At 47.6% G+C, this 16,747-nt stretch overlaps 5 protein-coding genes across 5 annotated transcripts; 2 read left to right on the forward strand and 3 right to left on the reverse strand.

Moving 5' to 3' along the window:
* Nucleotides 1-1,129: 1,129 nt before the first annotated feature.
* Nucleotides 1,130-3,056, forward strand: PFICI_00015 (uncharacterized protein; the record flags this gene model as incomplete). The annotated part of the gene is made up of 3 exons (XM_007828596.1): nucleotides 1,130-1,534; nucleotides 1,591-2,416; nucleotides 2,473-3,056. The coding sequence occupies 3 exons, from the start codon at nucleotides 1,130-1,132 to the stop codon at nucleotides 3,054-3,056; spliced, it is 1,815 nt and encodes a 604-aa protein (XP_007826787.1).
* Nucleotides 3,057-3,538: 482 nt separating this feature from the next.
* Nucleotides 3,539-5,252, reverse strand: PFICI_00016 (uncharacterized protein; the record flags this gene model as incomplete). Its single annotated transcript, XM_007828597.1, has 4 exons — nucleotides 3,539-3,721; nucleotides 3,785-4,237; nucleotides 4,338-4,593; nucleotides 4,642-5,252. The coding sequence occupies 4 exons, from the start codon at nucleotides 5,250-5,252 to the stop codon at nucleotides 3,539-3,541; spliced, it is 1,503 nt and encodes a 500-aa protein (XP_007826788.1).
* A 1,763-nt stretch (nucleotides 5,253-7,015) lies between these two features.
* On the reverse strand, nucleotides 7,016-8,802 carry PFICI_00017 (Vanillyl-alcohol oxidase; the record flags this gene model as incomplete). Its single annotated transcript, XM_007828598.1, has 3 exons — nucleotides 7,016-7,741; nucleotides 7,793-8,168; nucleotides 8,228-8,802. 3 exons carry the CDS (start codon nucleotides 8,800-8,802, stop codon nucleotides 7,016-7,018), a joined length of 1,677 nt encoding a protein of 558 aa, XP_007826789.1.
* Nucleotides 8,803-9,892: 1,090 nt separating this feature from the next.
* PFICI_00018 (uncharacterized protein) lies at nucleotides 9,893-10,870 on the forward strand (the record flags this gene model as incomplete). The annotated part of the gene is made up of 2 exons (XM_007828599.1): nucleotides 9,893-9,969; nucleotides 10,027-10,870. The coding sequence occupies 2 exons, from the start codon at nucleotides 9,893-9,895 to the stop codon at nucleotides 10,868-10,870; spliced, it is 921 nt and encodes a 306-aa protein (XP_007826790.1).
* Nucleotides 10,871-12,797: 1,927 nt separating this feature from the next.
* PFICI_00019 (uncharacterized protein) lies at nucleotides 12,798-14,048 on the reverse strand (the record flags this gene model as incomplete). The annotated part of the gene is made up of 1 exon (XM_007828600.1): nucleotides 12,798-14,048. One exon carries the CDS (start codon nucleotides 14,046-14,048, stop codon nucleotides 12,798-12,800), a length of 1,251 nt encoding a protein of 416 aa, XP_007826791.1.
* Nucleotides 14,049-16,747: the final 2,699 nt, after the last annotated feature.

The following is a 16,747-nucleotide window of genomic DNA, read 5'->3' on the forward strand; positions in this document are numbered from 1 at the left end:
CGCGCTTGGCGACATCCGAATCCAAGTGAGAAACCTCTGCACGCTTGGCGACATCGTCCTCTAGATGCGCAACCTCGGCGCGCTTGGCAACGTCTTCGTCTAGATGCGCAACCTCGGCGCGCTTCGCCACGTCGTCTTCGAGATGCGCAACCTCAGCACGCTTAGCAACGTCTTCGTCTAGATGCGCAACCTCGGCGCGCTTAGCAACGTCTTCGTCTAGATGCGCAATTTCGGCGCGCTTGGCCACATCCTCGTCCAAGTGGGCGACCTCTGCGCGCTTCGCAGCACGTCCTTCAAGGTCATTAATAGGAGCAGCCCAGATCTGCGCACAGGCCAGGATGACCATGGTGGCAGATGATACGGTGAATGACAACTTCATCTTGGCGAGTGAGGTTCGGAAAGTATCGGGAAGGTTTGTTTGGTTGTTCTTTGGAGCTTTGAAACGATATTGCGATTTTGTGCAGTTTGAGTGCGAGATTATTTGGTAGTTGAGAATCGGGTCGGAATATATGTATCTATCGTGCCTTCGAAAGAGATCGTACCGTGGGAGCAATGTATGATTCGTTGCTTACCTCTTGGTATGATGAATTCGCTAGTATAATCGACAGCCGAGCGCTGCCTTGGTCCTCTAACCCCACACACCCTGATTATAGGAATGCCGCATATCAAGGTCATACTCACTAGGTTAGGTCACTTGCTAGGCGTCGTGCAGCGTACCCTTGCTGCTTGCTCTACAACCACGCCCACGCAAGCACTCTGGCGACATCTGGTCAGCATGCAGATCGGGTCGACAGTGTCCATGCGTATTAATTACGCAGCGGATATTTGCAAAGAGCAAGCTTACGATGCATGCTGAACAGTAGCTTTTGCCACAACATAATCATGTCGCTCAACGTAACCTACGTTCTGTAAGGGACCATTGCTATGTGGCCAAATTGCGACTTGCCTGAAGACGAAGACACAACACTTACGAGCTGTTGCCGTCTGGGCTAATCGTCTATGTTCTGATCTAACCTAGTGAACTAGCCATTGTGCACACAATAGTTGTTTTTTGTTGGTATTTCGTTCGAGTAGTCTCTGTTTCTCATGATCACAGTGACTTTAGCATTCCTCATTTCACTTGAACAGAATGACGCAAGAACATGTCTACAGTCCTTTGAATGAGGATTCGGATGCCCCTGAGAAGGAATCTTCCGAATCTATCTGGCAGAAAATCGTACCTGATAAAACCATTGTTCACAAGTGGCCCCTTGCTTTTGCTCTTTTCAACTTGATCCTTATTCTCCTATGGACTTTGATCCATTTCGATGTCTTTTCAGTGGAAAAACAGAATGACTCGCAGTTAGCTATCCTTGAAAATGGCATCTATTCTGGTCGTTACGACACTGCACTTGATCAGTTCCATTTTCTGGGCATGCCGTATGCGCTTCCACCTCTTGGGCACCTCAGATTTAGAATCCCGCAACCTTTCGATCAGTCTTGGGAGGGTGTGCGCAGTGCGACAGAATTCGGTCCAATGTGCACAGGTTACAGGGTAAGTGTGAAGGTCCGCTATGACTTTATCGGCGATTATTGACTTTGTGAACATAGGGAAAATCGAGCTGGTATCCTCATAGCGAGGACTGTTTGACAATCAACGTGATGAAGCCTGCAAACGTCACAACACGCGAATTGCTCCCGGTAGCGGTTTTTATTTACGGCGGTGGTATACATGGGGGCGGTGCACGGGACGACCGTTATAATATGAAGATGCTTGTGGCTCATGCTACCCAGCATCAAATGCCTTTCATTGCGGTGTCCTTCAATTATCGGTCATCCGTATGGGGTTTCATCTCGAACGAACAAATGATTGGGACGAGGGGTGCAAATTTGGGCTTCCGCGACCAGCGACTCGCCCTCCATTGGGTTCAGAAGAACATCGCAGCATTCGGTGGAGACCCCAAGAAAGTCACTCTCATGGGCGCAAGTAGTGGAGCCGATGCCGTCGGTCTTCATTTGACAGCATACGGAGGCCGAGATGATGGACTATTTCGGGCTGCAATCATGCAGAGTGGCAGCTCTGTAGTTCCCTTCTCACTAAAGGGAACATCTGCGCAGGCAGCCTACGAAAGACTGGTGGCCTCCGCGAGCTGCTCTGATGCTGAAGATCCATTCGAATGCTTGAGACATCTTCCCTTCGAGGAGTTGAACCAAGCCTATGACAAAGATAATTCCAGCGAAGTCACTTTGGACATGGCTGTTCAGTCTCTTCCGGTCTTCGACGGAGACATTGTACGATCTTATGGTACCTTCAGCTTACCACGGTTCCGGTTTACCGCGGTGCCCATCATCATCGGAGTAACGTCGAATGAGGGCTATGATGACGTTGTTCCTGGATTAACGAGCTGGGAAAAATTGAGACACTATCTAGTATCTGGTAAAACCCCGAACTATAATGATCGTGTACCAGAGCATCTTCTAATAAGTCTAAAGGGTCTCTTCGAAAATATCCCAAGGGGATGGTTGAGCGGCTCCTCTCATTCTACCCTGATGACTTGAGCACTGAGCCCCTCGAGCCCCCGATACTGGGTATCGACGATTTACGTACATTCAAAAGAATCACGCAAGTTCTTGGAGATTTGTCATACAATGCTGCAAGGAGACTGCAGTGCGGAGAGTTCTCGAGAGTTGCTACGTGCTTCAGCTACGTATATGATGATTTCGAAACTCTCCGTTCCGGAAACCTCCACGAGGGCGCCAGACATGGTGCTGAGCTCGCACCTGTTTTCCAGAACTACGACGGCCGGGGCTACAGCAAATCAGAGAACATTTTCAAGGATAGGTCATCAGCCTACTTTGAAATGTCAAGGGCGATGGGTTTGATGTGGGCTGGTTTCATCACGAAATTGGACCCCAATGTTGCTTTTGATGGGACACCTTGGCCGAAATACAATATGGACAATCCCAAGAATATAGTATTCAACGAAACAGGGCCTTTCTGGACGGAGCAGGATAATGAAAGACGTGATGCAACTGATTACATTATTAGTGTTTCACAATCAGTTTTGGGGAAATAGAACATAATATAGTATTCGCTTATATAGACTAGTATAATGACGCGCAAGGGAGATTAAGACGATGTAAATTCCTCGCCCCGATCTGTGACTTGATTGGCGCCAAGATAAAATAGCTCTTGATACATGTCATGACAAAATATTATTCCCATCTAAAGAAAAAATGATAGTAATTTGGAATGTTGTTTTTATTGTTTACATCATGGATCGAAAAATTAGCATGAATCAACTCTACAAAGTGTGATACGCAGTACAGGGATGGTGGTCTTTAGTCCATTGTTGACGTAAAGCTACATTTATTTAAGCTATCGACAGAGACTGAGCTACAATGTGGCACCAAAATTCAGCTGACCTAGGCGAAGCAAGGCATGGGATCCGGTATTCAGTCTTTGCATCGCACAATCGGGATCTGAACCAACCATTAGATACCCTGCACCTCGCCCATAAATCTATCATGAAAATCATCATCTCACCTAGGCCCGACCTCAGCAAGTGAGTAAATCAGACGTCTGTTGTAATCTTTCAACCATCATCACGTCAAGCTGTCGCAGAGACTCATCCGGACTAGGACCTTGGAGAACTCCTTTGCCAGCGGTCATGGTGAGTCGCTCGGGAGCAGGCTCCTTGAGGTATGGCATCACCCTACTTCTATGTGCCGTCCTGAAGCGCTTTGAGAAGTCTCTTGTAAGTGCACGTCCTCAACAAGAAACGAGTATGATATGGGGCAGTACCTTCATGTGTTTAATGATCTTGACCAACTGGTCCCGAATCGGCCGACAATCCTCGTCATTGACCTTGGGCCAGAACGAGTGGTCCCTGAAAGCGATACAGAGCTCTCGCTGGCGTAAAGGAATATAGCAGACTAGAGCGTCTTCCTTTAGATAAGGTGGCAGCCCAAGGAATGCATCCAGAGCCTGAAAAAAGAGCACATGGTTTCCTGAGACTCCCTCATATTTGACAAAGTTGCCATTGGTAATCCTCCCAACGCCCCATCCTTGAAATCCTTGAATATAGCTCAGCCAAACTGATCGAGAGACGTGAGACTCTGAGAGCCTTTCGTAAAAGATCTTCAGCAGGTTGCGCAGAAGAGATGTAATGTTTTTGAGATGTTCTAGACATGAATCTTGGTCGTCCTCCTCGAACGAGACCACAGCGCCAATCATCTCCTTGTAAATCGGGTATCCCTTTGAATTGATGCCATATTAGATATTGTTCCGCTTGGTTCTTGATTCCCTGTTCATCGCTGCCTCTGGATGCTTTACTGGAGGGGGGCATGTCACTTACCATGATCTCGACATCGCGAAACATTCGGAAAAACGTGTCCTCGGAGTTTCTAATCACATCAGATCTGCCAATGTTGATCTTGTAGACACGTTCACCCGCGTCATCGAAATTCAGCAGGACGTTTGCCGTATTGTTACCACTATCTGCGTTAACCCCAAAATGGCGCTGTAAAAAGGGCCATGGAATTTCCAACTCGGGTGGGAAATCCACGATTTTCTCGTTCTGGGCAACTTTGACAACGGGTATGGTCGCCCACCTATCAGAGTTAATCACTGGAGACTTGGTAATAGGGCAAAACTTGTACCTATAAGCGTGGCGACAATTGGCAATAACACAGTAGAAGCCATTGATTTGGTCTCGTGGAAGAATTTCCAAATTTCCATTCTCCATTTGCTGCATTAGCTTGGTGACGTTGACAATAGTGATACGTTCTGCTAAGAGCTTCCGCATCAAAGATCTGAAGTTGTCGCAACGTTCCCGATTGACACCGTCGTCGAGTGAGGGCGTCTCGACAGATAGATGTTGAATCATTTCAAGATAAACTTGCTTATAGGGACGGAGGGCCATGGGCCAGCAGCTATGGGTAGCCACCGGAGGCCAGGCTCCCGCCCCATCTTCTGCAACAAGAGAACTGAATGCGGAAACCAGTTCATGGGACTTCTGGTACCTTGCGGGAAGAAAATTTGGTGTCGCACTGACGCTTGAAGCCCATTTTGGCCCATGCTTCGTAGCCTTTAGCTGCTTCTTGAGAAGCAGAGTCAAGGCAACCAGAAAATAAAGAAAAAGAAAGCCGTTGAGTGCCATTGGCATAAAATGGATATCAGTAAGCCGAAGCACGCCCAACCAATAATTATCCATCCAACATTCAAATTGAGTGAAATTTCCAGACAATACGGATGAGAATTGGTGTGCCATTGTGATTGCAAGTAGTCGATATGCTTCAAATTGTTTAGTTTGTTCACTTAAGAACAGGCCGATATCCGGGTCGTAGGCTATCTGGCTTCAGATGTATACTGCAAATAGCCATTGGCGAAAATTATTATTGTGCGAACTGAAAATCTTCGACACGGTGCAGAGACAGAAATAATGATGTATCTTGGCATGACACGTTATAGCACAAAATGAGATCATTATCGCTCAAGTCGTCAGATCGTAGCTACTGACGTGAGGCGAGCCGTGCCACAACACATTTCCTTTGAGTCGATAGTGAAGCACGGTCTCATGTCAGCAAATATTGATTGTTTGTATACGGGCAATGTATCTGGTACAGGAACTAATTGGTTTGGGGTGATCCTCATCCTTAGTATAGTCCGCAAAGCACCTAGCCTCAATACTCGAGTCACTGTACAGATACACTCAGCAGCAAATGCCAATTGCGGCGCTAAGTGGTGAAGCATCGCCTGTGGCTCGCGCCCAAATGCACAACCTTGTGCAGCCAGCAAGAGGATTGGAAATAACCACCCAAGGTACGACAGTAGGTGATGTTCGCGCGCCGCATATTTCTCGCCCATGAAGCCCAAAGTGGTTTAGAGTAATTACCAAAAGTAGCAATTGCATTGAAAAAAAAAAAAAAAAAAAAAAAAAGAAGGCTGTAATGCCTCGATTGAGCTCTTCTGGTGTAATCCCCCAGTGGAGAGTACAACTGCAAGCTTATCCAGGGCAGCGGCAAGCTTATGTCTCCACCCTAGCACAAAACGCTCCCTGGTTTGACGGACACGTCGAGCGAGGACCAGCATTCTATCTGCCCAAATTCCCAGCAAGCGCATGACACCACTAATTACAGCTACAGCATAGGTAAAAATGTGTGATGACTTTGAATGGTGGGGAATAGGGGCGGTTGGGGGCAACGAGGTAGAAAAGTCATATCGGCTTTGCCCATTCGAATGGCTGCGAGACTCAGCATATCGGCGAGATTTAGCTCTCAAATCCAACCATAAAGGTCTTATCTGAAGACAGCGATCTTTTGCTCATAATTCTCTGGTAAGATTGACTGGACTACGATGCACGTCACTGAAGAGATCAAACATTATAGCCTGTCGTATTAGCATTTCGTGGCATCAAGCCTCAGCGAGTCCTCGGGGTCTAACCATTTCCAAATGCCACGAAGGTATACTATGTAGCTCAGCGAGAATGTGAAAGACCCCAAGACGCATCCATAAGTCTACATATGTGCCATACAATTATAGTTAAAGTGCCCGATATCTGACGGCAACATGGAAAATTAACCACTGGGGGTCCTATTTCCTATCTCATTACCTGCTTTAGTTGGTTGGCGAAGCACAGAAATGGACAAAACCTAATGATATTGGTGTCTATCAGAATTTTCTGCACTGCCAATGTGTCAGAGTCAATGCTGTGGCTTGGTTAATCACAATGCAGTTGTGATACCCAGGAAAGGACAGGACTTAAAGACTCTTCTAAAAGTCGTATATATTAGAAGGAAACATATGAATAAGTTCGTAAGAAAAGTATCAGCGATCGTGAGACAGTCTATCTAATCAAAGGTGCTATAATCCGTGTAAGGACTCTACTATTTCTGATCTCTTTCTTTCGCTGCGGCTGTAGCCTAGCAACATATGGACTCTAAAAAGTCTCCTTGCCACTAGTTCAAGATCGTTCATGTTGATAACATTCAAGGTAATGATCGTGCTGAAGCACAACCTCCACGTCGCCATTTATCAATGAGGCATAACCCATTCTTCCTTTTTGTAGTTTGCCGGCCACACCCCATTTTTCCCTGGTGCCAATATCCCTTTAGGATCTAGTGCGTTCTTCAACTTCTCGTTCAACTTCATTTGTGCGTTATCATTGAAGCTGTATGTCCCTGCGATCTCGTCCATGAGCGCAAGGTGTGCCCTATATTCTCCCCAACCACGAGCAGCAGCTGCCGCAATCAGCGTTTTGATCAGCGTGTATGCCCGCCGCCGGCTCTCGTCGTCTTTCCGATCAAACACGATGCATACGATATGATGCATCTCTCGAAGGCCGACTAGAAAGGAGCCGATAAAGTCGAACCCATGCTCTTGCACAAGCTGACGCGTAAGTTGATACTGTGCTTGTGCCTCGTCACCAGTCACCGGCGCGATAGGTGAGAAGAACAGGTGACTTCCGTTCGGCAGCCAGTTGACCCACTCAAGCTCCGATATTGTTGGGATGCCTTGGAACGTAGTGTTGCGTGTCTGCATGGCAAGATCGTCCGGACGGTCTTCGAGGAAAAAGAACTTGGCTCCGGGGATATTCCCAAAGGAAGACTTGATAACGGACCAGAGGGAGTCTCGGACGACTTGAGGGCCATATAGTGCACCATACAAGTTCCAACGCCCAAGATTGAGCTGTTCGGCAATATTGTCCAATTCTTGATCGTCCAAAAGCTTCTCAGAGCTAGTGTATTTAGTTCGAGGACCCTGGTGGTAATTAGCACACCCACATCACTTTTCAAGGCAGAGCGAACCCACGGCTAGTGCCGCAGCCACAAGTATGCTTTCCAACTTTGGCGCGTTTTGGATTACTAGAGATATGCGTAAAGGCCGCATGATTTCGACGATTTTGTGTAGATCCTCGTTTCGTGGGAAGGTGATCAAGTAGGATTGGAAACCACCAGGGTTCATCATGAGCGATACGCCCATCTTGACCACTACTCCGAGTGACGACTGACTGAAAATTCCGTCATTGTAGGGACCAAAGCCGTAATTGAATAGTTGCCAGCTTTTGTTCCATTCCTGCTCGTGTGGTGATTTGTTCTTGTCGGCCTGGGGATTCGGTAAGGCCCCCATGCCGGTCCTGATGAGGGATCCGTCCGGCAACACAACTTCAAGCCCACAGTGCATCATCCTGAGACTGACTGTCAGTCTGCATTGAATATATTCGCAGTGAATTATTGTCTCACTCACCAGTGGTCACCGTAGGGGGTATATCCGATGCCTCGTTCCAAAGTGTTCCCTATAAGGGAGCCACCACCCAGATCTGGCACATCCATCCATACATCTTTTCGCAGGTTGTTCTTAACCAGGTAGTCGTGGAGGTCGAAATACGACACACCCGGTTCAACGAGTGCGTATGCAGCGTCGGTGTTTACCTCCAGGATCCTGTTCATGTGTCTACCTAGATCGAGGGCAACGCTGCCTCGAACACGTGGAGCAGCACCGCCATAACCGATATTTCTGCCCGTTGAGAATGGCCAGACGGGTATCTCGAATTCGTTCGCCAGTCGCATCATGTCCTGGACATCTGGCACCTGTCGCGGCATGACCACTGCGGAAGACAAGAATTCTTCTTTTTCGAGGACGTGGAACATGTCATGGGATTTCGAAGAGTCCATGTAGTCTTGCTTAGAGAATTGGCTTGGATCACTAATAACCATGATATTCATGATGCCGACCACTTGCGCAGCTCGACTGATGAATTCATGAAATTTCTCACGGTCCACGGATGGAGGTAGAACGAAGGGGTCGCGAAATTCCTCCATGATGATAGTAGCAAAGATGTATCGGTGCTAGCGATTGGAAATTTCAACTTTTATTGCTGGAAGAGTGAGGGTTGTGATGCCTCAAGACACACTGTACCTGAGGTAAAGAATGGTATGGATAAAGGCTCCGATTTCTGGCCTCAATTAGATTCAATCAGCGAAAACGTGGGCTGTAAGCCAGGTCTAATACTTGGTAGAATCCTCAATTGCTTGTATTTTGGGGCTTGACGAGTCTAGGCCTGAATGACAGACTACAGCACGTCATTCCACTTTACGCAAATGGATATTATCTACAGTGCCACAATAGTCTATAGAGACCCAGTAATCATGTCATCTCCGCATATCCTACATGGTTTATCCACTATCACTTATCTAATTATTATGCCGGGGTATAAACGGGCCTTGTATGGCGTTAATTAGGGAGCACTATAGTGCATTTCATAAAAAAATAATTAAAATAGTTTTATTCCTATCATACAAGCTAATTGTCAGGTGGTGGATCATAGATCCCACATACCAGGGTGTGCCTGAGCACACTGATCAACACCATAGTGTTCATAGAGATATACGGGGGCTCCCAGGCGTTAGCGGGGCCACCCAAATAAGCGTGCACCTCGTCACAACTGGAGGTGCAGAATATAGATCCATACATCACACAATTGACATCCATATCAGACCAGTTCAAACTCCAATTGGAAAGCACCCCCTTGATCAACACATAGAGTCAACCTTGTTAGGGCAGCGCCGGTTTGTCCTGCACGATTAGGTGGGGTTTCATTGGACTCTAACGTGCTCGTGCTCCATTGGGCGCTATATTGCGAGTATGCTTGATTACTAGTGGAATGTCACTAACCTAGGTCTGTCTGACCAAAGTAGACCTGCGAAACTGAGAGGCGTCAGCACCGCCTGCGGCCCCTCGATAACTGATGATGGATAGGAATGCATCGAAATTTAGGAAAGAAAACCATCGTTGACTATATCTTGTCTCTGTGCAGGATGGTAAGATTTGTATCAATGTCTAATGCCGCATGCAATTTCATACCTATTACCTATCATCGGAATCAGCCGTACTTGAACCACTGTCTTCAGCATGGTGATAGCTACAGTATCTCCTGCCAGCACCCGTAGCTACCATGGCACAGATTCAACCTATGTGTTACCAAACGAGTAAGTGGCTGCTTGCCGTATATAGATATTTTGGCGAGCTAAGAACCTCTCTACAAGTGCCACTGAGCAGGACCGCCTGGACGCCCAAGCTACTGCTATTGTTGCAATGATTGGCGGAGTCCCTGTGCTTGCTCCCATCGGGACGATGCAGGAGACCACAGCAAAGGCCGTCGATGTTGGGTGCGGTACTGGAGTGGCAACAATGCAGATCGCGAGTTATTTGCCCTCCGCGACGGTCTATGGGTTGGACATTTCGGAAGTCGCACAATCCAGCCAGATCATGGCCCCACCTAACGTGACTTGGGTGGTTGGCAATATTTTACATGTTGACCATGACAAGAAGGTCGGGGACGATCTTGTCACTTGCAAAATCTTCGCCCGGAGCAGTTTGGACTACATATTCGGTCGCATGCTGTTCTTGGGCATCAACGACTGGCCTCGCTATTTCTCAGTGGCAACTCGCGCCCTCGCTCCTGGTGGCTATATTGAGCACCAAGACTTGGATTGGAACTTTTATCGTGTAGGCACCAATGATTGTTTGAGTGACAATTGGGAGTGGCACAGACGAGTGGTCTCTGCTATTGAGAAATTAGGCATGTCTGCCCGAGCAGGGTCGGACGCGAGAGGCGCCATGGAGGAAGCAGGGCTGGAGGTGAAAGCCGTCAAGACATTCGAGTTCTCGTTTGTCCCATCATCTAAATCGCCGCAAAGCCAGCCGATGGGAAGATATGTCCAAGAAAAACTGGTACCTCAGTATCCTGAACTACTCAGAAAACTCCTCGAGACTGAAACTACGCCAAATGAACTGTCCAGGCTCACAAAGGAATGTCTGCGGGATATTAGCTGTGAGGAAGGGATTCATCAGAAATATACTGTCACCCTTGCTAGAAAGAAGATGTAACAATAATAATGCTATTGGACATTGTCTAGTGCTAGAAGACATTCTGAAAAGTGGTCGTGTAGTCGTATTGATCTAAAGAGCAGAATAGTGCAAATAGTGTATTTTACAACTATCCGTATTGTGTGTAGATGATGCTTATCTGTTTGGGTTGTGACGTGTTCTGGCACTTTGTCCATGCTTTTCCAGAAAAGCCTTTGTTATCAAAGAAGTGTCAATCCCGCTCAAGGCCGAGAAGCACCAGATATATCGGGCTTGTTCCTTGTCCTTGACAGCTTGAGGGATATGACGCGGTTGGGCCAACTGCGAGCAAATTTGGCACCTCATTTATCGATGGTTGCGGTAAGAATTGCTCACATCGACCGACATACAATCAGATCGGGAAACCTACTAACCGCCTAACCTTAGGTGCTAGATAGGTAGTGAGTAGCGCGAGTTTGCGCTCCCTGTTAGAACGGGGACGCGCGGGGCCAGGTAGGTAGGCTTAGTGGATGCATCCAGCGACCATAGTGGATGGTTACAGTGGGTGCTAGTGGACATTATAGTTAGGGCCTAAGGAAGAACTCTTGATTTGAGAAGAACACACAGAACCTGGAAGCGCTTCAGTGTAAAAAAGGCCCGTTAAATTAGCAAGTTTTATTACCTACGGTACAGAAGACTTCTAATCCCCCTTAAAGCACCACAGCTGTACTAAGCCTGTTTCTCGTTGGGCAGACTTGCAAAAATTAACGTTTCAAGGTTGTTTGGCAAAATTGTCCACGCGTTCCAGCGATAGCCCAGCCTCTGTTTCGAAGTCTTCCGTTCAAATCAGCTGCCGAGTCAACCAAACACACCATCCAAATAGTTAACATTTGGAGTTCTGCCTTGGCCTACAGGTACCTAACAGCGCTGCCCCACAACCTTTTCAGCCATTGTGCATGTCCATGTCGCACTGCTCCGGTTCAATAGGTACATATGGTGTAACTTTCAAGCCTCAATAGTCATACTTATAAGCAAGAGAAATGCCGCAAGTAATCACCGAGGCCTGGATTGGGTATCTCTATTGTTTTTGCTGGATTGATCTCTACTCGGCAGTCCTCGATAACGTAGACTCTCCAGCACTAGGTACTGACAACTGGCAGGGTTTCTATGGTGTTTGAATTGACTGTGCTGGTGCAGTGTGAACAGTGGTGCAGTGCTATTAGTAGTGCAATCCAGTGGGTGCAATCTAGTGGGTTGTAGTGCAGTGGGTGCATTTTGGTAGATGTAGTCTACATTTAGTGGGCGTAGTCGGATGGGTTCAGTGTAGTTGGTACAGTACAGTGATGCTTCTTGGCTAGGTCAGCCGAGCCCTGGACAAATTGGGGGGTTGACATCAGTTCCGTGGATCTTGGGGATCTCATTGAAAAAAATAGTGCTAAAGACGACGCTAGAGCGACAGGCGTTGTCGTGAACGATGTCGCCATTAGCAAAGGGCGGTAACTAAGCCTCAAGTGCGTTGGATGGCGGTCTCACTAATATTGCCCTGAAGCTCGGAGTGATGCTCGGTTTGATACTAAGCTATTTTCTCGAGTTAGAAGGCCATGGTGATTTCTGTGGACACTGAAACGGGTGGTTGATTCATTGTACAGGCTAGTCGCGAAAATAGACTTGTATGGACATGGGAATGAGGGATGGGGGAGCCATGAAATAGTGATTGACGCTGAATATGATGCCTAGAGCTGACATAATTTAGGGGGTGCCAACGGCATTGGACGCACCAAGCCGCACATGCAAGTGGCATGCTGGCACCAACACAGAAGCGCAATCCGCGTCAGAGTTGCCCAACTTGGTTTCCTGCTGGGTCAAATAATCTACGAAGTGCATGTCAGCGAATCCCCGCGAGTATATTCGCATGTGACGATTCGGCTAGTTGATTCAGGGATAACCTACTGCCTGCAGAATCCTCGACTCAATCCGAGGGAGGTGATGCTGGCCACATATCATAGTCGATCACATCACTCCAAAGAAGCACTTCATTTTCATCGTCTTGTCCGTACCAATCATCAAAGTCTTGTTCTAGCCCAGGCGTCCGAGACGGCTTCTTGACTGGCCGTTTTCTCTTCCCCCTTCGGTTCTGTCGTTCTTGAAGAAACGATTTCTTGGCTTTTTCCGCCCATGACTCCAACGAAACAGGGCTCAAGAGGCAGCGAAGTACCAGTTCTCTGATCGACAATGAATCTTCCATGCTGTCGTGACCTATCGTACCCGCGCCTTGCCGGATCTCCAAACCGAGGATGTCTTTGCAGAGCTGTTGCAACCCCCATCTCCTACCGACTTTACGGTCTTTGAAAACAGCTGTGGAAGTGATAATTTGCGAGTCTACTACCGTGGCATGTGATACTCCCAGGACATTCAAATCAAAGTTGAGAGATTGACCGATGAGTATCGTATTCTCGTCAATGTGTTTCCAGAGTTCTTGACGAGCTCCCGCAGATCCAACCAGAGTTTGACCTCGGGCCATGGCGATGGCCATGTCGGCCGGAGACAGGCCAGTGATTTTCGTCCGCCAATCAATGATTTGCTGCCAAGGCTTGACGATGGAATTGATGAGAACCTCTCCCGTGAAGAAATCGAGAGCGCAGAGCTGGACCGCCTCGTCCCGACCATCTATGCAGCCGACCATGGCACAGTCGAGCACGACAGCTTTTCTTTTTGGCGTCAGGAAACTTGGACTGGGTGATCGAAAGAAGACCGTAGTCGGTGCGTCGAGCTGTTTGGAGCAGTGGAAGGTCATGCCGGAAACATCTGCGAGGAAGTAGCCATGCTGCACGAGACAGTCTGCCGAATGGCGTTGAGCTTTTAACAAGTTCTCGGCATTTGTCGCGTCTAACAAGGACAGAATTGAATAATCGTTCTCTCTGTATCGAATGGTAGGTTTGGGTTGTGGTGTCGGAATTGAAGCAGCATTCGTCTGTGATGCACTGGCTGAGGGCATCGGGGCATTTGCGACTGGGGAAGGTGTCAGGACCGTGGAGGCATGTTTTGCTGCGTTGTGCTGAATCCGAGCGTCTTCGCTGGAAAAGGTTTTTCTGCATTCCTGGCACCGAGGATGCCTCTTAAGCTTTTTACCTAAGAGATGCTTCGCGAGTGCTGATTTGTCAATGAAATGCTCGTCACATATATGGCACAGTGGGCCAGCAATGTGCTGTTCTGCTGTCATATTGAATGAAGCTTCGAGAGTAGGTATCCTCGCTGATGAATGCGTCAAAAGAAGAGGTTGAATACATCCAAGTTGGAGCGGGAGGAAACCAGAGCAGGAGGAGCAGCTCACAAACGAAGAGAATAGAGGCCTACCAGAAATTTGCTTTTATTATTGAGGGTGCTGATTAGGAAACCCAAAATGAGAAGAGATGCATGCAACTTGTCCCTGGATAATTGGGTAACAGCAATCGCTTAGATGAGGAACACGGCACATAATATGCGGGAAGTGATTTGTTGGGCCTCTGTGCATAACGGAGTATTGGAGTTTAGAAGCATGGCAGACACATCCTGGTGCGCCACAGCGTAACTGTGTACCTGCCTACTAGTGTGGCACCCTTCGGGTAACACGATCGAAAGGGCTTATTGAGTCTCTGTGTGCACATAATCTTTTCGTAAATGTAGGCCGTCTTTTTCAAAAGTATCCTTATTTTGGAAAATAGTTGTATCATATATGCCCAAAACTGATTGTCACATGTTATGAATTCTACTCTATCCCGTGTTCCTTGATCGTTCGACAGGTTATTCGCAGCTGATGTTCAAGCATTATGAGGTCAACCACGTCTTCGCATTCGCAGAATAAGTTACCGCATGTATTAGGTATACCTCTCACAATAGCTTAGAAAGATCAGGGACTCGGGGCTAGTGCAGCGACAAGTCGACACTGCGAGTTATTGTGCTTGTTACTATACTGCCGGGACGAAGCTGGCCTCTGCTTGGATCCCGACGGAGACACGCTCACTGTGCCAGGAGTTCCAATTGTAGCGTAACACTCATCGAATCAACCAGCCATCACGTTATCCATCTGCACGCTCTGAGAAGGTCGTGATTGGGTAGCCGTATACACAAGCTCATGTTCTCGTATTTTCAAGAATGAACTATATTGGCCTCATAAGATACTCACTGTGCACAGGCGGGTGGAATGAGTTCAAGAACAAATTAGTGTGGTATCATGGACATTGAAAAGATACACTGTATCTACGGCTGTCACGTTGTTCTTTTCGCCCGTCACTGTTGCGGTACTAGATTTGCGCCCGCAACGTCCAACCACAAAAACAGAGTAACGTCTCAATTGCATACAGTGGGTGTAGTATAGTGGGTGCAGTGTAGCCCGTGCAGTAGCCCGTGCAGTGCAGTGGATGTAGTCTAATGAGTGTGATGCGACGAGTGCAGTGCAATAGGTGCAGTACGTATTTGCGGCTGCAGTGGTTGTTGTCTGCCCCATCCATAGGTGGTAGTGGGGCGCACGTACTTTAGTTTACTCTTATTATTCATTTTGCAATAAACGTCGCTACGGAGCTCTGTATAGGCCCTATGATCTGGCGTCCCTTGCCTCATTCTCCCGGCGCACGTAGTATAGATGATGAGTGATTCCAGCGGCAGCTAGCACACAACCGACGGACTGTAAGAACCCAAATGAATCATTCCATAGAAAGACAGAGATGCCAATCATGATCAAGTCCGTCAAAATCCCACAAATACTTAGTGTTAGAGACGAGGTCTCCTTAACCTAGGACGGGTTAGTGATGTTCTATTGATATCAATAAACCCATACCACTGAAAAACCTGCGAGGTCAAAGACAAAGCACAGGGCGGAGTTGGCTAGAAGAAAATGCCAGTTTGCCCAAATCTCATCAGGCGTCGGAGAAGTCATCATAAACGTAGACACGATGCTAACCATACATGCCACAGGCGCGAACTGATACTGAAGAGCAATTGGTTCCATGCTCGACTGGGGCGACTCCAGGGCTCTCTGGGCAAGAACCAACCGAACAGCATCAGTAGACGTTGACATGACTTGCATGGCGATGCCCATAAAAGCTGGTTGACCCCATCCAGAGGAGGCCAAGATGATGCCTCCTGATATTATGACGATATCCAAGCATTTGACCCATGTAACGCTAGCCAGACCTGCTGCGAATAGCAGGATACACACCAGCACTGGGGTCAGTGCTTTGAGCACATGGATTGCTGCAATGTTCAGCTGAATATAAGCAGTGTTTGCGAGCGTTAGACTGCATGTTGTGAAGACCGCTAAGGGGAAAACTTGCGCAAAGGTTTTTTTCCAATCCAATGCGGTGACCTCACGAGGGGCCAAAACCTTGGTTGAAAATGCTACTGCTTGTGTGCATAAGGTATTGAACAGGAGATGGCAGGTGACTACAAATGCTGCTATTGATGGATTGACAACTTCAGCCATAGATCTTAGGCTGGCAGAAGAAGCGGGAGCACTGACGATATTCTGTTGATGAGCATAATGGCGAGAGTATTCGGCTTTCAAACTTACTGAAATCACGGTCAACAAATATCCACCTCTTGATGAAAACGACTGCCATACACAGAATCAACCATAAACTGTGACAAGTTTAGCTTCAGTAGTTGTCTACGAATTGCGACGATCACAGACCAAATGTATGAAACTGCAGCGCTGGGTCTGCTGGAACGGTGACCTGACATTTCCAGAAGATTTGCAGACTCGAGCTTGTGCGACTTTATGAGTGCCAATCAGGAAGAAATAGGGAGTATGAGCGTGCTATCGCAACATGGAGCTATTGGAAAGGGAGACGTTCCGCAGTGTTTGTAGTATTGACAGATTTCCAAGTTAGATCCTCTTCTCGTATTGTCGAAATTCAGTAGCTCTTTCTATAGGGGACAGCGTCG

Source organism: Pestalotiopsis fici (assembly GCF_000516985.1).
Source record: "Pestalotiopsis fici W106-1 unplaced genomic scaffold PFICI_Scf_1, whole genome shotgun sequence".
Taxonomy (NCBI): Eukaryota; Fungi; Ascomycota; class Sordariomycetes; order Amphisphaeriales; family Sporocadaceae; genus Pestalotiopsis; species Pestalotiopsis fici.